The following is a 22660-nucleotide window of genomic DNA, read 5'->3' on the forward strand; positions in this document are numbered from 1 at the left end:
CGTACTGGTGAGCCCCCAACGGTATCGTCCGCAGTCTTATCTGAGAATAAGATTCTAACGCTATAAACTGTAGGGACAAAGCAAAGTTTTTATTACGTCTCAGGAGCCGGGACGGGGTAAAACATAAACCCGTCCTCGCCCTGCTTAAATAATCATTCAGCGCGGAGGCAGAACAAATCTGTGGAAACACTGCGTCGGCGAGCGCGGAGTGAACTTAGGGAAACAGACTCCCGGGGGAGACGAGACCGCGGAGGCGGAAAATGTTTCACGAAGAGGTTAAGACAGATTTCTGCGAGAAAATAATATCTAATATCATTATATAATGATACACACTATGCGGTGTATGGTTTGGGACACGCCATGTCGAGCGACTGCCCGGATGGCGGAAGGCGAACTAGGTTTATTATTATTATTATTATTATTATTAGGTGGACCTCGGTCTTCTTCTGCCGGCAAATTCTGATGCTCGTATCTAGTCGGTGCCACTCTTCACACTCCGCACCAGCCTCCTACTCCCCCTCTCCTGTGCCCCTCTTTTCCCTTCTCCCTTCTCGTGAAGGCTGACGCCGAATCCCTACACGAACCGTTGAGCCGCCTCTCTCCCTGTCTTTAAATAGCCGCCTTTTTTTTAAAAAGAAAACCCACCTTAAAAGTGCGTCACGAAAACACCCCTCGAAGTCTCCTTCCTCTCTCTCTCTCTCTCTCTCTCTCTCCTGCCCTGTTCTCTCTGCCAGTCACTTCCGAGACGTCTGCCCTCCCTCTCCGAACGCGGCAAAGGATGATTTAAGCGCCAGTCGTCGTCGTCGTGGCGTAACCTTTCGAACCTCGTCTCTCTTTTTTCCCCCCTTTTCCCCCACCTACCCCCACCCTCCCCCCCACAGCTGGTTCGTGACAATGCAGATCTGCGTTGTGAGCTTCCTAAGCTGGAGAAGCGACTTCGGGCTACGGCTGAGAGAGTCAAGGCCCTGGAAGGTGCACTGAAGGAGGCCAAGGAAGGAGCCATGAAGGATCGCAGGCGATACCAGCAGGAGGTCGAACGCATCAAAGAGGTTGTCCAACGAGGCTCCAAGGGAGGCCCCCGGCGCTCGCACACCGCGCAGATCGGTAGGTTCAGCCCCTCGCCCGGAGCCCAGCTCCGCTGGCAATTGCGCACGCCGGCGTCCCCCCCGCGAACAGCAGCGTCCCCCCCCCCCCCCCCGCGAACAGCAGCGTCCCCCCCCCCCTCCGCGAACAGCAACATCCACCCCGCGAACAGCAGCGTCCCCCCCGCGAACAGCAACGTCCCCCCCGCGAACAGCAGCGTCCCCCCCAAAACAGCAGTGTCCCCTCCCACCCCACAAACAGCAGCGTTCCCCCCCCCTCACAAATAGAAGCGTTCCCCCCCCCCACCCCCGCAAACAGCAGCGCTGGAGTTCCCAAGGGTCCGTGGTGGGGTGGTGGGGGGGGGGGTGGTAGTTGGCAGAGAGGCTGAAGTCCCGACAGCCCCTGGTGGAGCGGGCACGGCGGGGGTGACACCGAGCAGGGAGAGCGCGGGCAGGTTGGTTTGGTGTCAACGGGTCACACGGGATAATAATAATAATAATAATCCTTGCATTTGATATAGCGCTTTTATTGGAGAACAGTTTCGATCTGAAACTTGATCCTAAGATGTCCTGCCTCTTGGTGCCCAGCAGCTCCCTCCCTCCCTCGCCCTCCCTCCCTCCCTCGCCCTCCATCCCTCCCTCCCTCCCTCCCTGTCCCTCCCTCCCCGCCGCCCCCTCGCACCCCGGGCACAGTGTGAACTCACCGAACCGGTTCTACGCTACGATTAAGACACGCTCACATTCCTGTCCGTCGATCCTGAAGAGCTGCCCGAGGCAGAGCAGAGCAGAGCAGAGGCTCGGCAAAGTCTCTTGAATCATTCAAAGTGTGGGGTGGGGGGGGGTGGGGGGTGGAAAAAAAACTTAGCCAAACGCTGCCCAAGTCCCGGGCCAATTTTCCGTCACGTTATCGCGTACGGATTGGCCGCCCGGATGCACGGTCACTACGCTTTCCCTACACTCTCTTCGACCTGTGCCTACAGTCCACCACCCCCACCCCCCCCCCCCCCAGCTCAGGGTCGTGCTCCGCCATTGTCGAGCGACTGTAAATGCAAATTGTTGTTGGGTGTCGTTGATGTGACCTTGTTGTTGTTGTTGTTGTTGTTGAACGGACATTTTGTTGCGTGCTGTTTTACAGCCAAACCCATCCGGCCCGGGCACTACCCCGCCTCCTCCCCCACCAACCTGAACGGCACCCGTCAGGGCGAGGGCTACAGCAACAGCTTGTACCAGACCTGCCACCCGCTCATTGTGCTCAGCGCCTCCGACTCTGCCAAGGACAAGTGGTGAGGACACGGCGTGAGGGGAGAGAGAGGCAGAGGAGAGAGAGAGAGAGCGAGAGAGACGGGGTAGAGGATGGGGGGGAGAGAGAGACGGAGACGGGGTAGAGGAGGGGAGTGAGAGAGACAGAGACGGGGTAGAGGATGGGGGGAGAGAGAGAGAGACGGAGACGGGGTAGAGGATGGGAGAGAGAGAGACGGAGACGGGGTAGAGGATGGGAGAGAGAGAGAGAGACGGAGACAGGGGGTAGAGGATGGGGGGAGAGAGAGAGAGACGGAGATGGGGTAGAGGAGGGGAGAGAGAGAGACGGAGACGGGGTAGAGGAGGGGAGAGAGAGAGACGGAGAAGGGGGGGTAGAGGACGGAGAGAGAGAGAGAGATGGAGACAGGGGGTAGAGGAGGGGGAAGAGAGAGAAAGAGAGAGAGAAAGACAGACGGTGGAGGTACAAAGAGAGATGGGGAAGACGGAGAGAGCGAGAGTGATGGAGACGAGGGGGAGAAAGAGAGAGAGAGAGACAGATAAGAAGGGGCAGAGGGAGTGGGGGAGAGATGCTGAATGAGTAAAAGAAAGAGAAGGAATAACTTGCACTCTGTTAGATTGGAGAGCGTGATGTGCGGAGAGTATCTGTGTGTGTCTCACTCACTCTGCGTGTGTCTCACTCACTGTGTGCGTGTGTCTCACTGTGTGCGTGTGTCTCACTGTGTGTGTGAGTCTCACTGTGTGTGTGTGTGTGTGTCTCACTCACTGTGTGTGTGTGTCTCACTCACTGTGTGTGTATGTGTGTGTGTGACACTGTGTGTGTGTCTCACTGTGTGCGTGAGTCTCACTCACTGTGTGTGTGTGTGTCTCGCTCACTGTGTGTGTATGTCACACTGTGTGTGTCTGTCTCACTCACTGTGTGTGTATGTCACACTGTGTGTGTCTGTCTCACTCACTGTGTGTGTGTGTCTCACTGTGTGTGTGTGTGTCTCACTGTGTGTGTGTGTCACACTGTGTGTGTCTCTCACACTGTGTGTCTCTCTCACTGTGTGTGTGGGTGTCTCTCTCTGTCACTGGGTGTACGTCTTTCTCTCGTTGTGTGTATGTGTGTGTGTATGTCTCTCTCTCTCACTGTGTATGTCTCTCTCTCTCACTGTGTGTGTCTCTCTGTCTCTCACTGTGTGTGTGTGTGTGTGTCTCTCTCTCACGCTGTGTGTCTCTCAGCTCTCTGAGTGGCGGCTGCTCTAATGGGACGCTGTCGTCAGTGGAAAGCCTGGACTCCCTCCAGAAGCAAAACATCGCCAATGGTGAGAAAACACCCATCCTCCCTCCCTCCCTCACTCCCCCCTCCCTCCCTCCCTCACTCCCCCCCCCCCCTCCCTCCCTCCCTCCGTTGTTCGACAACTGGCAGATTGTTTTCCAGGGGGTAAAAATCCCTCAATAAAAATTGGTCGCTCAATCCACGGCTGTTTGGGTGGGGGAACGCCGCTGTGCGCAATGGGCTGCCGAGTTTCGCCCCCAAAGTGCGCAGTCGCTACCCTTCACGGTATATCCTGTGAAGCGCTTTGAGACGTCACAACAACGTGATAAGGCGCTGTATCAAATGCAGGGATTATTACTACGTTATAATAATCCCAGAATATCGTCTTTCCACACTAAATCTGTTCTTTTTTTCTCTCTCTCCCTCTCTCTCTCCCCGCCCCCCCCCAACCCCCGTCCTTTTTATGCTGACAACCTGCTGTCTCGCTTTTGCCCCCAGGCAACGAGACAGACATCAATGACAACAGGTGAGCGACATTGTTCGGTCGCTTAGATGTCCAGCCGTGGCTCGGTCCCTCGCCTCGGAGTCGGGGAGGCGTGGGCTTGCGCCCCGCACCGTGCGGGGGATGTCGAGCTCGCGTTCCTTCCCAGTGCTGGGGCAGAAGTAGGGGAGGGGAGGGAGGGGTGGGGGGGTAGTTTGGGAGGGAGAGGAGGGAGGGAGGGAGGGAAGCGCTTCCGAACAGCGCTTTGCCAAATGCAAGGACTCCAAAAGGGTTTACAAAAAAATAATGATAATTTGGTCGCTCAATCCACGGCTGTTTGTGGGGGACGCCGCTGTGCGCCATTGGCTGCCGCGTTTCGCCCACAAAATACGCAGTCACTACACTGTGTATATCCTGCGAAGTGAGTTTCGGGGAGGTGCGGGGGGGGCTGAAGGTCACAGCGTGTCTCGGGCACTGAACAACCGTCTGCCCTCATCCCAGGAGCGACTCTCACTGTGGCTGCGAGGCCGACGACCAGGCCAAGGTCTATGTGTTCCAGCAGGAGACAGCGGCGAGTTAACAGCCGCCCTCCACACAGGTACCCGCGCGCTCTGCCTCCTCCCTCCATCCCTCCCTCCCTCCCTCACTGTGGACGAGCGGTGAGCGGGAGCTTTAGCCAACGCACGCCAAGTCGTGGCCAGGCACTTAATACGACCGATGCAAAGCACGAGTGGCGCCAAACTGGCGTAGGGACTCGGGCAGGTGTACAGGACCCTCGTTGCGATCATAGTCCAACCTTTTTGTTGTCGTTTTTGTGGAAGGGAGGAGTTAAGCAAATAAAAATAATAATAATAATAATAATAATAATAATAATACTAAGCAAAGGGCAAAACCGCGTCCGTGCAACTGTACACCTCAGCGACGAGGAGGCCTGAGCGGAGAGATCTGCGGGCGTCAAGCGGGGGAGAGGGAATTTGGTAAATAAATGGACCTTNAAAAATAAAAGGGAGAAGGGACGCGACGGGCTTTCTTTTCGGGCCTCGGTTCGGAGAACGTCCGTCCCCCTGATGTTTGGCTTCTTCTGTTTTTTCAGGGCTTGGAATCTGGGCCACAGGAGACAGGTCACACAGTCCCCCATTTTACTCCGGCAATTGTTGCGTCGTGCTGTCTTCTCTCTCTTCTCCTCCTTCTTCAACGCCCTCCCAACCCCCCCTTCCCCTTCCCCTCGTGTACCCCCACCACCCCCACCCACTCCTCCACGGAGGAGGGAGGTACTGAGGCTGCCCAAACCCCCACCCTCCCACCTGCTGACTCTTTCGCACTCACTTCAAAGACGGATGGGCCAATTCTAGCTATGTCTTAACTTGAGCCGTGCATTTGACCTGCCCGTCCATCCGTCCGTCCATCCGTCCCCGCTCCCAGGTATATCCTATGGGTCATTTAACTTGCTTTCACCGATGTTTGGGGATATTCTGAGCACGAACTGGGTTCCTTCCACCAGTCTCTGTTTACCCGACAGTAAGTAGTCGATTGTCGGATCGCTTTCCAAGGGTAATAATCCTTTTTTTTTAAAAAAAAATTGGTCACTCAATCCATGACTGTTCGTGGAACACTGTATGTACACAATATTGGTGTTCGTCAAACAAAATACACAGTCAATTCACTTTACGGTATATCCTGCGAAGCACTTTGAGACGTCTCGAAGACGTGATAAGGCGCTGTATCGAATGCGAGGATTGTTAACTGATTATATGTTATCTAAAATATAACACATCGGCTTCCAAACTCAGACACCGTGTCGAAGAATTCTCGGCAGCCGTGTGCGTCACTCTAAATTTCAAAGCACGAGCACTCTCAAACGGAAACGGAGTTGGATTCGGGGGAGATCAAGCACCCCAAAACACAGACCCCAACAGACCTGCCCAGGTCCCAGATCCCAGTCAATCGCGCCCATCATCTCTCCAGTCCCCACTGTTAACGAATGCCGCGTTGCTACCACAAAATACACAAGTCAGTTCAGTTTGCAGTATATCCTGTGAACCGCTTTGGGACGTCTCGACGACGTGATAAGGCGTTACGTCAAAAGCAAGGATTATTATTATTTATTATAATGTTAGCTCCACTGTACATGACACACTCCCTGCGTGTATCTGCATGTGACTTGTAAACCAGTGGGTTCTCTCTATTATACCGTGACCTGATAAAACTTGTGACCGTCGATGCTTTTAACCGTAAACTATAAAGGTGCTGTACGGATAATCTCAGTGTAAACTGCGTTGGAGCCGCGAGGCTGGCACTCACTGATCTTCTCTGTGATTTATTATTATTATTATTATTTTCGTTTAAATTTCTGAACCCGAGGTTGGAATTGTGTAGGTTGCTCCCGGCACACTTTCTGGATTTGGGAATGTTGACGGGATCTCTTAATGGGCATCACGGTCCTCGCAAAGGTTTCCGGTGTTTGCGTGAAAGGGTGTGTCGAAAGGGTTAAAGACGGCCAAGGTTACAAATTAAACCTGAAGCCGCGGAACGCGCTGTGTGTGGGTGTGATTCTCTCTGCGTTTATTTCTCTCTCTCTATCTTTCTGATAAAAAAAATATGAATAATTTGGTCACTCAAACGGCGACTGTTTGTGGGACATTTGCTGTGCGCAATTGGCTGCTGCGTTTTGCCCACAAAACACTGTAAATACGCACTTTACAGTACATTCTGTGAAGCGCTTTGAGATGCCTCAACGATGTGCGTAGACGCTATATCAAATGTAAGGATTATTATTATTATTGTGTGTGCGTACGTGTGTGAGAGAGACCTCTTTCTGCCTCTTTCTGTCTGTGTGACCATGTCTCTATTTCCCCGTGTGTATGTGCGTGTCTGATTCCGTGTGTGACTATCACACTCCCTGTGTTTTTCTGCCTCTCTCTCTCTCTCTGCCTTTCTGTGCGTCTTTCTGTCTCTCTACGTGTGCAATTCTGTTCTCCCCCCACCCCCCCACCCATCTCTCTCTCTCTCTGCGTGCATGATGGAGGTGCAGCAAGAGGGGAGGGAGGGAGAGATCTGGGACGCTACCCCACGTGAAGGACGCTACGTAAATGCAAGCTGCTGTGCTGTTGAGATGCTGAGAAGAGCGGGGAGTTTGACCCACTGAATGGGCTGAAGACGGTTGAGGTATTGGGAGGGCGACAACGGAAACAAAATCGATGCTCTCGGAAGAGGTTGTGTCGCCCCTTCAACCTGCGGAGGGTGGGGTGGGGTGGGAGACAGCGAGCCCAGCGTAGGACCCGGGGTCAATTCCTGCGTGGGACGAAACCTTTCGGCCGGTTTCCTCACTCCACGCGCCTCGGGTTACCCGGCGGTCAGTAGGAACCCGGTTGTAATTCAGCGCAGCCGAACCTCGCACATTCCGTCGCTCAGTGTCTGGGCTCTGGGATGGATATCGGGCGCTCGAAAGTAGGGGGACAACACCCCCACGCCCCCCACCCCCCCCCCCCCCCGCATGTGAAGCATTAGAAGCAGGTGTGTGGGGGAGATGGGAAGAGGGGGAAGAGAGGGAAAGGGGGAGAGGGGGGTGGGTGGGTGGGTGGGGTGGGGGAGGAAGAAATACTGATGACTGAATACCGGAGCCCCAGTGCGTCCATTGTTATCAATGGGCATTGTGCTTTACCTGTACCGTATCTGATTACCTACTCTGTAGAGTTCTGTAACACACCGATGCATTATACTGCTGTGTTTTTTTTTTAAAAATCGATTTTTGTTGTATAACGGATTGAAATCATATTTACCGGTTCACGGACCCCTGTGAAATAAAAGCAACCGCTTCCGACGGCTGAACGCCTCTCGCGCTGTTTTGTCTCGGGGGCACCCAAGTGCGTCGGGGACTCTCGGTTTGGTCGACAATAGTAAGTTTAGGGAGGACGTCCCGAGGCGCTGGACAGTCAGGGGTTTGGACCAGAGCTGGGGGTGGGGGTGTGGGGGGGTGGGAATCAGTGAGGGTGCGATTCGAGAGGAGGGTCTTCAACCACAGCAGCCTGCTCCCCGATAACAACAGCGACACCGTGTATTTATTTAGCATCCTTCAGGTGGGATAACCTCTCGCTCCCGAGTGCGTTCCAGTTGGTGGTGGCGGCTCTTCCTCGGCCCTTGTTGAGGCAGAGGGCATCAACGTATCGGAGTGGAACCTCGGTGCCGTTGTCGAGCGCCCTGGGACGCTACCCTGCGCGAGGGGGGGGGGCGCTGACAAAATGCGAGCTGTTGTTCCGGCACACCGCGAGGGAGGAGGGGAGAGAGGGCTGGAGGCGCGCGTGGGGTATAAAGACTGTCCAGGACGAGGACTGCTGCTGGAGCGTCTGGACAGCACTCCGAGCCGAAGTCCCACTCTCGCGCGCCAGGCTCCGCGACCCCATCACTCCCCCCCCCGCGCCCGACCCCACCGGCTCCCCATCCCCCAGAGGATCGAGTTCGAGATCCTCGTCCTCGCCCCCTCTTCCCCTCTCTGACCTGCTGACTCCCTACCAACCTCCCCGCTCCCTCCGCTCATCGGGCTCCGGTCTGCTCCGTGTCTCCCGCCCGACCCATCGGTGTCCGGGCTTCCAGCCTCTCCGCCCCCACACTCTGGAACTCCATCCCACGGTCCCTCGGCCTCGCTCCCTCCCTCACCTCCTTCAGGGTCGGTCTCAAGACCCTTCTCTTCGACCGTCCCTTTGGTCGCCCTCCCACCTCTCTGCCCTCCCTCACCCCTACACCACCCCTCCCGCACCCCACCCCATCCCTCCCCACCCCTCCCCCTCCCTCCCCCTCCCCCACCCCACCCCTCCCCCTCCCCCACCCCATCCCTCCCCCACCCCATCCCTCCCCCTCCCCCACCCCATCCCTCCCCATCCCTCCCCCTCCCCCACCCCATCCCTCCCCTCCCCTCCCCCATCCCTCCCCTCCCTCCCCCCTCCCCATCCCTCCCCCCCAACCCACTCCTCACCCCCCCTCCCCCTCCCCCCATGCTCGGCCCCAACCCCTGACTGTCCAGCGCCTTGGGACGTCCTCCCGACTTGAAAGGCGTCTATATATGTTGTTGTTGGGGGCACATGACGTGGTACCTGTGTGTGGGGGGGGGGAGGAGCACGTGACGTAGTACCTGTGTGGGGGGGGGAGGAGCACGTGACGTGGTACCTGTGTGTGGGGGGGGAGGAGCACGTGACGTAGTACCTGTGGGGGGGGGGAGGAGCACGTGACGTCGTACCTGTGGGAAGAGCACGTGACGCGGTACCTGTGGGGGTGGGGTGGGGCGCGGAGCACGTGACGCAGTACCTGTGGGGGCGGGGCGCGGCCACCACGTGACGCGGTGCCTCGGGGCGGTTGCCGGGGTGACGGAGCGGTGGGGGGGGGCGGGGGGGGCACGTGACGCGGTACCTGCGGCCTAGCGCAGGTGAGCAGCTGCTGCCGCCTGAGGCCGGAGCCGGACATCCCGGGGAGAGAGAGAGAGGGAGAGAGGGGCGGGGAGGAGAGGAGAGGAGCAGCGCCATGGCCTCCACCGCCACCTCGACCATCAACATCCCCACCGCGTCCGTCAGCAAAACCAAGACCAAGAAGAAGCATTTCGTGTCGCAGAAAGTGTCGGTGTTCAGGGCCGGGAACCCGCTCATCAGCGTCTTCATGTGGGGCGTCAACCACTCGGTGAGCCCCGGCCCCCACCCCCCCCCCCGGCACTCACCCCCCCACACACACACCCACACACACACCCACACACACACACACACAGAGAGAGAGAACTAATAACTAAACACAGAGAGAGAACTAATAACTAAATACAGAGAGAGAACTAATAACTAAACACAGAGAGAGAACTAATAACTAAACACAGAGAGAGAACTAATAACTAAACACAGAGAGAGAGAGAACTAATAACTAAACACAGAGAGAGAGAGAGAACTAATAACTAAATACAGAGAGAGAGAGAGAACTAATAACTAAACACAGAGAGAGAGAGAACTAATAACTAAACACAGAGAGAGAGAGAACTAATAACTAAACACAGAGAGAGAACCAATAACTAAACACAGAGATAGAGAGAACTAATAACTAAACAGAGAGAGAGAGAACTAATAACTAAACACAGAGAGAGAGAGAACTAATAACTAAACACAGAGAGAGAGAGAACTAATAACTAAATAGAGAGAGAGAGAACCAATAACTAAACACAGAGAGAGAACCAATAACTAAACACAGAGAGAGAACTAATAACTAAACACAGAGAGAGAGAGAACTAATAACTAAATACAGAGAGAGAGAGAACTAATAACTAAACACAGAGAGAGAGAGAACTAATAACTAAACACAGAGAGAGAGAGAACCAATAACTAAACACAGAGAGAGAGAGAACTAATAACTAAACAGAGAGAGAGAGAACTAATAACTAAACACAGAGAGAGAGAGAACTAATAACTAAACACAGAGAGAGAGAGAACTAATAACTAAACACAGAGAGAGAGAGAACTAATAACTAAACACAGAGAGAGAGAGAACTAATAACTAAACAGAGAGAGAGAGAACCAATAACTAAACACAGAGAGAGAACCAATAACTAAACACAGAGAGAGAGAACTAATAACTAAACAGAGAGAGAGAGAACTAATAACTAAACACAGAGAGAGAGAGAACTAATAACTAAACAGAGAGAGAGAGAACTAATAACTAAACACAGAGAGAGAGAGAACTAATAACTAAACAGAGAGAGAGAGAACTAATAACTAAACAGAGAGAGAGAGAACTAATAACTAAACAGAGAGAGAGAGAACTAATAACTAAACACAGAGAGAGAACTAATAACTAAACACAGAGAGAGAACTAATAACTAAACACAGAGAGAGAACTAATAACTAAACACAGAGAGAGAACTAATAACTAAACACAGAGAGAGAGAACTAATAACTAAACACAGAAAGAGAGAGAGAACTAATAACTAAACAGAGAGAGAGAGAGAACTAATAATTAAACACAGAAAGAGAGAGAGAACTAATAATTAAACACAGAAAGAGAGAGAGAACTAATAACTAAACACAGAGAGAGAGAACTAATAACTAAACACAGAGAGAGAACTAATAACTAAACACAGAGAGAGAGAGAGAACTAATAACTAAACACAGAGAGAGAGAGAACTAATAACTAAAAACAGAGAGAGAGAGAGAACTAATAACTAAACACAGAGAGAGAGAGAGAACTAATAACTAAACACAGAGAGAGAGAGAGAACTAATAACTAAACACAGAGAGAGAGAGAGAACTAATAACTAAACACAGAGAGAGAGAGAGAACTAATAACTAAACACAGAGAGAGAGAGAGAGAGAACTAATAACTAAACACAGAGAGAGAGAGAGAACTAATAACTAAACACAGAGAGAGAGAGAGAACTAATAACTAAACACAGAGAGAGAGAGAGAACTAATAACTAAACACAGAGAGAGAGAGAGAACTAATAACTAAACACAGAGAGAGAGAGAGAACTAATAACTAAACACAGAGAGAGAGAGAGAACTAATAACTAAACACAGAGAGAGAGAGAGAACTAATAACTAAACACAGAGAGAGAGAGAGAACTAATAACTAAACACAGAGAGAGAGAGAGAACTAATAAAAAAACACAGAGAGAGAGAGAGAACTAATAACTAAACACAGAGAGAGAGAGAGAACTAATAACTAAACACAGAGAGAGAGAGAGAACTAATAACTAAACACAGAGAGAGAGAGAGAACTAATAACTAAACACAGAGAGAGAGAGAGAACTAATAACTAAACACAGAGAGAGAGAGAGAACTAATAACTAAACACAGAGAGAGAGAGAGAACTAATAACTAAAAAAAAAAAAAATAAAAACAGAGAGAGAGAGAGAACTAATAACTAAACACAGAGAGAGAGAGAGAACTAATAACTAAACACAGAGAGAGAGAACTAATAACTAATCACAGAGAGAGAGAGAACTAATAACTAAACACAGAGAGAGAGAGAGAGAACTAATAACTAAACACAGAGAGAGAGAGAGAGAGAGAACGAATAACTAAACACAGAGAGAGAGAGAGAACGAATAACTAAACACAGAGAGAGAGAGAGAACGAATAACTAAACACAGAGAGAGAGAGAGAACTAATAACTAAACACAGAGAGAGAGAGAGAACTAATAACTAAACACAGAGAGAGAGAGAACTAATAACTAAATTCGCCCTCAAATATACGGTCAATTCACTTTACAGTATATTCTGTGAAGCGCTTTGAGACGTCGAGAAGACGTGAAAAGCGCTATATCAAATGCAAGGATTATTATTATTATAACAGAGAGACAGAGAGAGAACTAATAACTAAACAGAGAGAGAGAACTAATAGCTAAACAGAGCAATAACTAAACAGAGAGCGAGCGAGATAACTAATAACTAAACAGACAGATAACTAATACATAAGCAGAGAGAGAGATAACTAATAACAAAGGAGAGCAATAACTAACAGAGAAATAACTAAATACACAGAGAGAGAGATAACTAATAAATAACTGATAATTAAGAGAGAAATAACTAAACACATAGAGGAAGAAATAGATAAACACAGAGAAACGTGAAAACACGGAGAGAGAGAACTAATAACTAAGAGAGAGAAATGACTACAGAGAGAGAGAAATGACTAAACGGAGAGAGACAAATAGATAAACAAAGATCGAGAAATAGTTAAACGCAGAGACAACATTTAAACGCACAGAGGAAAATGCCTAAACAGAGAGAGAGAGAAACACTTAAACGCAGAAACACTTAAACGCAGAAACACTTAAACGTTTATTTAATCGGAGAGAGCAAGAAAGAGTGGGAGGACGATGTGTGTGTGTGTGTGTGTGTATATATATAGTATTTATGTAAATTATAATGCACAATATTTACATAATTGAACTGACTTCTAACAAAGCAGGGCGAAAAATAAATATATTTATTAATATCTATATTTTAATTATATTTGCATATCATATTTGATTATATGCAGCAACTGACTCGTCCTGTAACGTTACAGCAGAAAAGAATAGCTAAACCGAGAGAGACCTCTTTTTTCGAGGATGAATCTCCCTTTTGTTTCTCCCTCCCAGAACTTTCAAAGGAATTCGTTGTGCGAAGAGCTTTTGAGATTTCTCTCCGTAATAAGGCTCTGTGTCAAGTACAAGTATGCAACTGTTTGCAGTCCTCTGGAAAGCGTAGCTCGGGGGGGGCGACCTTGCTATTCCATAACGAGCTGCATCCTTCACTTTGGAGGCTGCCAAACGGGACTCTGCTCATTTTAGCAGCTGCATATTTCGCCCACGCTTGCTTTGCTTTTCACCCACACCGGCGCTCCTCGGGAATCTGGAAGCGTGCAGCTTGGGCTCGCAATAACGCCCTCGCTCAATTAAACCACGCACGGCGTGTTATCAGGGGCGTTGTCCAGCGTGGGGTTTCGGGCTGAGCTCGCCGGGGCCGATGGCGTTTTTGTGCGCTCAGGTTCCCCTGGTCTGTCTCCGCAGGTGAATGAGCTCAATCACGTCCCAGTGCCTGTGATGTTGCTGCCCGATGACTTCAAAGCCAACTCGAAAATCAAAGTCACCAACCACCTGTTTAATAAGTAGGTACAACAACGGCTTGCGTTTATATATCGCGCCGGATGGAGCTACAGCCGAGCCTTGTGCTCTGGTCTCAGTCTCATGCTTTGCTTGTCAAACCCGTTTATTATTATTATTATTTATGTATGCAATAAAATACACAATCAATCCACTTTACGGTACATTCTGTCACGACATCTCAAAGACGTGATAAGGCGCTATAACAATTACAAGGATTATCATTAACAATTGATACCCTGAGTACTTATTAATAATAATAATAGTACTTATTACTGTTCGATTCCCGGCCAGGGTGAAACCTCAGTCAAGTTCCCTTATTCCACGTGCCTCCCCCTGTTTACCTAACAGTGAGTAGGAATTGGCAGATCACTTTCTGGCGATAAGAATCTCTTCAAAGTAAATAAATACAAGTCGTCGTGGAATGAGTGTTATTTATTAATCGTTATTTTAATTGTTCCAAAGTGCTCAGTTACCACATCTAAATTGATCGAGATGCCCTTTTTCTTCCCTCTCCCCCCACCCCCTCCACCCCTCCATGGCATTACCTAAATCAGTCAATATGTGTTGTACAATAATCTTGCAGTTGATATAGGGCCTTATCACCTTGTGGAGACTTCTAAAAGCTCTTCACAGAATATCCTGCAAAGTGTAGTGACTGTGTATTTTAGAATTCTAGAATGGGAGTCATTGCAAGGCAGTAAACTGAGAGGAGCAAGACGATGGAAGCCACAAGAGTACATTTGACATCCTTTAGAGAAACAGTCGAGTGCCAGCTGGACCTAACCCTTGTGTGATGCACTCCACTCGCTTATCATCACTGCAGATTTATGGAATGACAGGCAAGAGCAGAGCAGCTGGTGTATGTGGAGTCCTGTAGCGTATTGGCGACAGCCCTCGCCTCGAAGCGAGAGGACCCAGGTTCAATTCCTGAGCGGGGTGAAATCTTAGGCACGTTTCCTTACTCCACACAGCTCTGTTGACCGAGCAGTAAAGCAGGAACCCGGTTGTACATTGATTGAGGGATTGCTTTCTGAGGGTAGTAATCCCTTCTAAAAATAAATTAAAAAGTCGCAAAAATTTGGCCACTTAAATCCACGTTTGTGGGACGCTGCTGTGCGCAACTGGCTGCTGGGTTTTGCCCGCAAAATACCACAGTCACTTTACAGTATATTCTTTGAGACGTCTCAACGACGTGATAAGGTGCTATATCAAATGCAAGGATTACTTTTGTCATTGTGGCTGTGAGTAATGACAGGAGGTGTGAATCGATACTGGCGATCGATCGGTCAGCGAAAACATTTTCACTGACGTGAGGACGATTATTGAAGGCCAGCTTGCTGCTGGAGGAGCTGGCGAGGCTGTGGGCTTTGGCAACCGCGGGAGCCGTGCGATTTTAAACGCTCACCGTGTGCGCTCTCTGTCTGCAGGGAGAACCTGCCGAGCAACTTTAAGTTCAAGGAATACTGTCCCCAGGTCTTCAGGAACCTGCGAGAGAGATTCGGCATCGACGACATGGATTACCAGGTAACTGCACGGGACTGGGCCGGGGCTTTGTGGAGTTTTGTGCAGGAAATGCTTGTGCTCGTTGCAGTATTGGTGGTGGGTGTGGTGTGTCTCTGTCCGTCTGTGTGAGTGTCCGTCCGTCTGTGTGAGTGTCCGTCCGTCTGTGTGAGCGTCCGTCTGCGTGAGTGTCCGTCCATCTGCGTGAGTGTCGTGTGTGTGTGTATGCACATGTGTGCTTGGGGCCCCCAGAGGATCGAATTCAAGATCCTCACCTACAAGGCCATTCACGGCCTCGCTCCCTCCTACCTCTCCGACCTACTATCCCCCTACCTACCCGCCTGTACCCTACGTTCCTCTGGCTCCGGTCTGTTCCACATCCCCCGCCCCAACCGCCCTACTATCGGTGGCCTTCAGCCTCTCAGCCCCGAGGCTCTGGAACTCTATCCCCAGTGCCTTCGCTGCTTCCTCCCTTTCCTCCTTCAAGGCCGGTCTCAAGACCTTTCTCTTCGACTGTACCTTCAGCCTTCAGCTCCCCTCTCGACTCTCTTCCCCCTCCTCGCTCCCTCCCTTCCCTCCCCCTGACCATTTCCCCCCAATGCTCGGGTCCTGACCCAACTGTACAGCGCCTTGGGACGTCCTCCCGACATGAAAGGCGCTCAATAAATGGAATCTTGTTGTTGTTGTTGTTGTTGGGGCCGTTTTTGTTTTTTCTAATTAATTTCATTCTGCAAAGCACTCGGGGAGTTTTGTTTTGTGTGGAAGGCACCATATAAATGTGTATTATGTTTTGATGAATAATTCAATCCCGGGGAAGGAGCAGTTAGAATTCCAGTTTAGAGTAAGTTTCCTTACTCTGCTTACCTCGCAGTAAGTAGGAGCCCAGTTGTTAGTCGAGTGGCGGATCGCTTTTCCAGGGATAATAATAGCTTTTTTAAAAAAGTAATAATAATTTGGTCTCTCAATCCCACGACTGTTTGTGGGGACTCTGCTGTGCGCAAATGGCTGCCGCTTTTTACCCACAAAATACACAGTCAACTCACTTTACAGTGTAGTCCGTGAAGCGCTTTGAGACGTCTTGAAGACGTGATAAGGCGCTGTATCAAATGCAAGGATTAATATTATTGTTATTACTGTTCGGATCAGCCCAGAGGAATGAGCGATGAGCTTGATCCTACGACCGTGTCTTTCAGGTGTCCCTGACCCGAAGTCCTCCGTACAATGAATGTGAGAGCCGCAACGGGATGCTGTTCCTGAAGAGCTGTGATGGGAACTTTGTCATCAAGCAGATCTCCAGTGAAGATGTGGCAGACATGCACGGCTTCCTGTCGGGCTACCACGAGGTGCGTGGCTCTCCGTGCAGAGGTGTCTTCGACCGCCCCTTCGTTCACCCTCCTAACCCCTCACCCTCCACCCCTCCTGATCCCACCCACCACCTCAGGTGCGGATCCCTGACTTTCCAGCGCCTTGGGACGTCCTCCCAAAGCAATAGGCGTCTCGTAAATGCTGTTTTCTTGTTGTTGCCCGCGTTCTGATAGCCCTCTACGTGGTAAGGTCCCTCCTACACATCCACACAACCTCTCCCAACAGCAGCCCCCCCCCACCCCCCGATAACCATGTTTGCCCATAGCTGCACAATCACTTGACGAGGTTGGGAGGGGGAAACCCTGTGAAGCACATTGAGACTTGACGGCTTGATAAGATGCTACAACAAATTCAAAGATTATTTTATTCTTTACCAGTGACAATTCGTGTCTGATGGGGGTGGGTGGGGGGGTGTAGGAAGAAGAGTGCTGGGTGAGTGTTGCCCCGGGGTTTGTGCTGATTAGTCTGGCAGAGGTCCGAGAGCGGGTTTAGTGGGACACGGGGTGACTGAGGCGGAAAGGGGAGAGAAGACGGGGCCGTGTGTAACCCCGGGCCACTTGCGTTGCAGTACATCGTAAACTGTCACGGCAACTCGGTGCTGCCTCAGTTCCTGGGGATGTACCGGCTGGGGGTGGACGGAGAGGAGACCTACATGCTGGTGATGAGAAACGTCTTCGGTCACAGGCTCACTGTGCACACGAAATACGATCTGAAGGTGAGAGCGTCTTGGCTACAAGATACAGTACAGCCTCCGCCCCCTCCCTATATAGCGCAACTCCCCTCACCCCCCCATATTGGGTTTGAGGGGGTGATCGTGCCCCAATTTGGCACTGAATCTATCAGCCAAGCTCTCTGGTGTCACCGAGGACCCGGGTTCAAATCCCGGGCGGGTCGGGGTGAAACCTCAGGCAGGTTTCCGTACTCCACGCGCACACCAATGATTACCTCGTGGTGAATTGGAACCCGGCTGTTGGTCAATTGGCAGATCCCTTTGCAGGGCAATAGCCCCTCAAGAGAGAGAGAAAAAAAATGTGGCCACTCAATCCACGACCGTTTGTGGGGGAACGCTGCTGTGCACGACCGGCTGCCACGTTTCGCCCAAGAAACGCCCACAGTGGCTACACTTTACAGTCTGTCCTGTGAAGAGCTTTGAGACGTCCCGAAGTCGTGATAAGGCGCTGTGTCAAGTGCGAGGATTATTATGATCAGGTTTTTATTCGCCGGTGGGTTTGGTGCTCGGGGGTTGTCGCCAGTGGCAGAGTGACTGACGCACGTTTGCTTTTCAGGGATCTCTAGTTTCCCGGGAAGCCAGTGACAAGGAGAAGGTAAGGAAGCACTTCTTATTGGTGTACGTCAAACGCAAAGGTTGTTGTTATTATTATCTGATTGTCGAGTGCTAACGTTTGGAAATTATGCACCAAAAGATTCTGGGTTACAAGGTGTTGTTTGAGCCAGTCCTGTTTTTTGCCATTCAGATCCTGTTATTTATTTACTGCCCTTCACGACTGGTTAGCTTTCCCTGTCCGCCCGCCCGCCTGGGCTCCAGTTCTGTGCCCTCCCATCACACCCGCTGCCCACACTCCACTGTTCGTCACTAACCCTCTGCCAGGCTGGTCTGCTGCTCACTGCCTTGTCTCACGTAATCAACACGACGATCAAACGAGCGCTGGGCTAATTTGAATTCTCGGAGCCTGTCTCATGTAAATGTCACGCTGCAGTCTGGCTGATTTCCCTTCTTCCTTCTCCCCAAACCCCCTGCCGACCCCATTGCCATTCAACACTCACACCCTCGTTCCATCTCCGACTGCCCTGCCACAGCCATTTACCCCCCAAGAAAGCATTTCCCCCAATACCCTGCTCAACTTCCCAACGTGAAGGCTGCTGTACAAATAAATGTAAGTTGTTGTTGTTGTTGCTGCTGCTCCAGGGCAAAGAACTGCCAACCCTGAAGGATGTGGACCTCCTACACCGGTGTCAGAAACTCTACATCGACGACGAGCAGAAGAGGCTGTTCCTGGAGAAGCTGAAGCGAGATGTGGAGGTGAGAGAGAGCAACTGTCTCTCGCTGCTGCCTGTGGTAGGGGACGGGTTTGATCGGCTCCAGCTATGGAATCCTGCAGCGTAGTGCGTTAGGGGCTCTCAGGAGGGTTCGATTCACGTGTGTTGTCAGTCTTTTAGGTGCTGGGGGTGGTGGGGGAGTGGGTGGCGGGGCGGGAAGAGCTCGGTAACATCTAACCTTTTTTGTGTGTAGTTCCTAGCTAATCTGAAGATCATGGATTACAGTTTGTTGCTGGGGATTCACGACATGCAGCGGGCCGAGCAGGAGGAGGAGCTGGAGCAGCACGCCGTGTCCAGCGAGACGGAGAACGGAGGCAACATTTCGGTGAACCAGTTCATCACCGTGCACTCCCCAGATGCCGCGTTCAGCTTCCACAGCTTCCAAAAGTCTGCCGGCTCTGTGGATTACGAGCCCTTCATGGATTGCTACGCCATCAAGAGTGCAGAAGGTAACGTTTGCGAGCAAGGACGGCAGCAGAGAAAAAGAAATCACGTCGACACAGAGCCCCTCGCGTCGGGAGGAAGTCCCAAGTTGCTGGCTGGACAGTCAGGGATTTGGACCCGAGATGGGGGGGGGGGGGATTTGGGATCAGGATAGAGGTGGAGGGTGGGGGGGTTGGAAGGGTTACCGAAGGCGCGCTGGAAGAGGAGGGTCTCGAGACGGGCCTTGAAGGACGCAAGGGAGGGAGACGCGCGAAGGACTTTCGCCTCGCACCCCCCCACCCCCCGCCGAGGGTGGGGGCCGGGTAGGGGGACGTGGAGCAGGCCGGAGCCCACTGAGCAGAGGGAGTGGACAGGTCGGTATGGAGTTATCAGGTCACAGAGGTAGAGAGAGAGGAGCAAGGCCTTAGAGGGGGGGGAGAGAGAGAGAGAGACCCTCAAACCTGCATGACTGTGTCGTTGAGACTCTGTCGCCGTGTCCGATGCGAGTGTTATTGTTCTCCGGTGCGAGCTGCGGACAGTCTGACCCATTTGCTGCATCTCTACCCCCTCCCCCCCCCCCCCCCACAATCCACACAGGAGCTCCCCAGCGAGCGGTGTACTTCATGGGGCTGATTGACATCCTCACTCAATACGATGCCAAAAAGAAAGCAGCGCACGCAGCTAAAACAGTCAAGCACGGGGTGAGTAAACAACCACCACCACCAATTATTATTATTATATGTTCACACGGCGCCTTTCGCGTCAGGAGGACGTCCCAAGGCACCGGACAGTCAGGGATTTGGCCCGAGCTGGTGGTTGGGATCTGGAGGGCGGGGAGGGTGGGGGTAGGAGGGTGACCCAAGTCGGGGTCGGTCGAAGAGGCGGGTCTTGAGATGGGCCTTGAAGGAGGCGAGGGCCCAGTGGGGGCAGATGGGGGGAGGGGGCGGGGGGGAGGCGAGCGAAGGGGCTGTAGGATGGAGCCCCAGAGCCTGGGGGCGGAGAGGCTGAAGGCCCGACCGCCAATGGTGGAGCGGGCCGGGCAGGGGGACGTGGTGCAGATCGGAGCCCGCTGAGCGAGGTGGGGGGGGGTGGAGGGGGAGGGGGCAGGTTGATATGAAGCGCGAGGGGTTAATGTCCGCCGCGGCATCTAAACTGGAGTTCTCTCAACGGCGCTCCCTCTGGCGGTTGAGTGGTTGAGTCCACACGACCCGGTGTGGACCTGCGCGCGGCGGCGGGTGGGGAAGGTCCCAGGTTCTGGCGCCAGGAGGGGAGAGGGGCAGGAGAGCCGATCGTGGGGCAGCGAGGTGTGTGTACGCGGGTGCGATTGGTGCGTGTATGCCTGTGTGTGTGTGTATGTAGTGGGGGCTCCACGACCTCAGCTGTCATCGAGCCTGCGATAAGAGTACTGTTTATCGTTGCGTATTATGATAATGTCCTCGCCCACACGGTGCCCAGTAACTCACCTGGAAACGCACCTCAGCATAAGTCCGCATCGTCGGGAGAGGGGAGGAACATGGAATTGCCGGACGATAAAAGACCCAGATCCATCCTAGTTCGCCTACTGCAATAGCGGAGATGTTGATGACAATCCATGGCGTGTGGGTTCGTCTGTCCACCCAGTGGAAAGCTGTGGGAACTTACCAAACCTCTGGGGAAAAAAAACTTTTGAGAGGAAAAGAGGCAAAAGAACCAGAGGGGATACCAGGAGATTTTTTTAAAAAAAAAGTTTAACGCATCGATTTATTACGGTCTGGAACGCACTGCCTGAAGAGGCGGTTGGAAGCAGATTCAGTAGTAGGTTTCGAAAGGGAATTGGATTGGGACTTGACGAGGAAAAATGTGCAGGGCTTTGGGGTGAGAGCGGAGGAGAGGGACAGGTTGGGAGCTCAGGCACGATGGGCCAAACGGTAAGATTCTGCTGTAAGATTCTATGAGGGGAGATAGTTGGAGGGAAAATAGAACTGTAACCCCTATTTGGGTGGGAGATTCTCCCCATTAACCTCCCCCCTGAATGTGCTCCGCGTCCTCGTCTCTAACGTTGCCTCTTGCACGCTCCCCCCCCCCCCCCACCCACCCCTTCCCCCACCTCAGGCCGGGGCAGAGATCTCCACGGTGAACCCCGAGCAGTACGCCAAACGCTTCATGGATTTCATCAGCAACGTCTTCGCCCCCTCGTCGCCAGGAGGGGCGCTGGGCAGCAGTCTGGGGTTTCACTTTGACTCCGGGCGAGGGGTCCAACAACCCGTGGCTCCCCGCCTGTTGGACTAAAACCGCTTTGCCTTCTAAAGGAGCCAGCGCCCGTGCCGAGAGGGGAGCCGGAAAACCTTCCGCGGAGGCGGCGAACCTCGGCGTAACCTCGGCCGGCTCTCCACATTAGCCGTGAAATCTCAAAAAGAATAATCCAAAGACTCTACATAATGGGTTTGCGTGTTTGGGGGAGGGGAGCGCGGAGGGAGGGAGGGAGGAGGGACGAGGAGAGAGACGGGGGTGGTAGGGGTTCTCTCACCCCCACCCCCCCACCAATCCCCTCCCTCGCGCACACAATCCGCATTCAGTTTGAAGCATTTATATCGATTGATTTTTTTTTTTCTTTTTTAACAAACGAGTGTTTTTGTATTAGAATACTAATTTTTTTTTACACGCGCGCACACACACATAGACACGCACACAAATAAGGGGTACCTTTGTGACGGCTTTTTACTGGAAATGAAGAGTTTCTTTTGGTTTTTACTTTGTATTTTTAAAAAAAAGAGGACAAAGAGGAGATTTGCGGTGAATGGCAGGCGGCCGGGGGGAGGTGGCGGGAGAAACAAAGTTCTTTGCCAAGTGCCAAATTTGCCAGATTTCGGTCAAGACAAGTGTTAAAACCGGTTGCCTATTGGCAAGTGGATAACGTGCCCTCGCTTCCTCTTCCCCCCCCCCCCCCCACTCCCCTTTCCGCCCTCTTCCCACCACCCACTCCCTCTCTTTTAATAATTATTCCATTGGGACAAATGGATTTTTCAAGACTCTTACTAACCAATCTGTTACCTGGACCGTTGTAAGAGTCTCTCTCTCTCTCTCCATCCATCCCTCCTTCCCCCACCCACCCCCACCTCTCCCTCCCTCCTGCTTCCTCTCTCACTCCCTCCCTCCCTCCGTCCGTCTCTCTTTCTCCCTCTCTCTCTTTGCCAAGTTACGATGTTCCAGAGGGTGAGGTGGAATCAGAGACTGTTGTGCTACACTGGAGTCTCCACATTGGGTTATCTTGGAACTTAGGAAGTGAAGGCGTTATCAGACCAATTTGTCTCCCAGAAGAAAGGAAAAGTCTTTGCTTACATATATATATATATTTACACCCACACATATGTACTTACTCTGAATACTGACAAAAAAAAGTGTAAGAGATCTCTTTATAGTAATATTTATATATAGCCACGATTTTAAAGTGTTGTGTATTTTGGTAACTAACACACACCTCAGGGTGACAGTGTCCCAACTACATTCCTTTTCAAGCAATAAAGTAGTTCCTCGCTTTGTATTACCTATAAATAATAATAATTATTATTATTATTACCTCCAGCCTCACACCATTTTGCTTTGTTTGACTCCTTTGTGTCCACATTGAAGCCCTTCACACC

The 22660-nt window shown here is 51.7% G+C and overlaps 2 protein-coding genes across 2 annotated transcripts in view; both read left to right on the forward strand.

Moving 5' to 3' along the window:
• The window catches only part of kif5ab (kinesin family member 5A, b), a 38164-nt gene extending 32876 nt beyond the window's left edge, over positions 1-5288 (forward strand). The window contains exons 24-29 of the mRNA XM_042344338.1: positions 882-1104; positions 2218-2365; positions 3564-3646; positions 4099-4126; positions 4583-4679; positions 5175-5288. Coding sequence (XP_042200272.1) covers positions 882-1104; positions 2218-2365; positions 3564-3646; positions 4099-4126; positions 4583-4661 — 561 coding nt within the window. The 3' untranslated portion in view covers positions 4662-4679; positions 5175-5288. The remainder of the gene's footprint in view (positions 1-881; positions 1105-2217; positions 2366-3563; positions 3647-4098; positions 4127-4582; positions 4680-5174) is intronic.
• A 4166-nt stretch (positions 5289-9454) lies between these two features.
• Positions 9455-21509, forward strand: LOC103189073 (phosphatidylinositol 5-phosphate 4-kinase type-2 gamma). Its single transcript, XM_042344382.1, has 10 exons — positions 9455-9745; positions 13599-13696; positions 15122-15218; positions 16388-16537; positions 17128-17274; positions 17846-17884; positions 18487-18600; positions 18811-19066; positions 19638-19741; positions 21132-21509. Exons 1-10 carry the CDS (start codon positions 9593-9595, stop codon positions 21306-21308), a joined length of 1335 nt encoding a protein of 444 aa, XP_042200316.1. The 5' UTR covers positions 9455-9592; the 3' UTR covers positions 21309-21509.
• Positions 21510-22660: the final 1151 nt, after the last annotated feature.

Source organism: Callorhinchus milii, unplaced genomic scaffold, assembly GCF_018977255.1.
Source record: "Callorhinchus milii isolate IMCB2004 unplaced genomic scaffold, IMCB_Cmil_1.0 Scaffold27, whole genome shotgun sequence".
NCBI lineage: Eukaryota > Metazoa > Chordata > Chondrichthyes > Chimaeriformes > Callorhinchidae > Callorhinchus > Callorhinchus milii.

Bases quoted from the DNA above. Each gene is read 5' to 3' on its own strand.
- LOC103189073 (XM_042344382.1), top strand. From the start codon at position 9,593: ATGGCCTCCACCGCCACCTCGACCATCAACATCCCCACCGCGTCCGTC. The intron at 15,219-16,387 runs GTAACTGCACGG...CGTGTCTTTCAG, and splicing joins TCGACGACATGGATTACCAG to GTGTCCCTGACCCGAAGTCC. The intron at 16,538-17,127 runs GTGCGTGGCTCT...CTTGCGTTGCAG, and splicing joins TCCTGTCGGGCTACCACGAG to TACATCGTAAACTGTCACGG.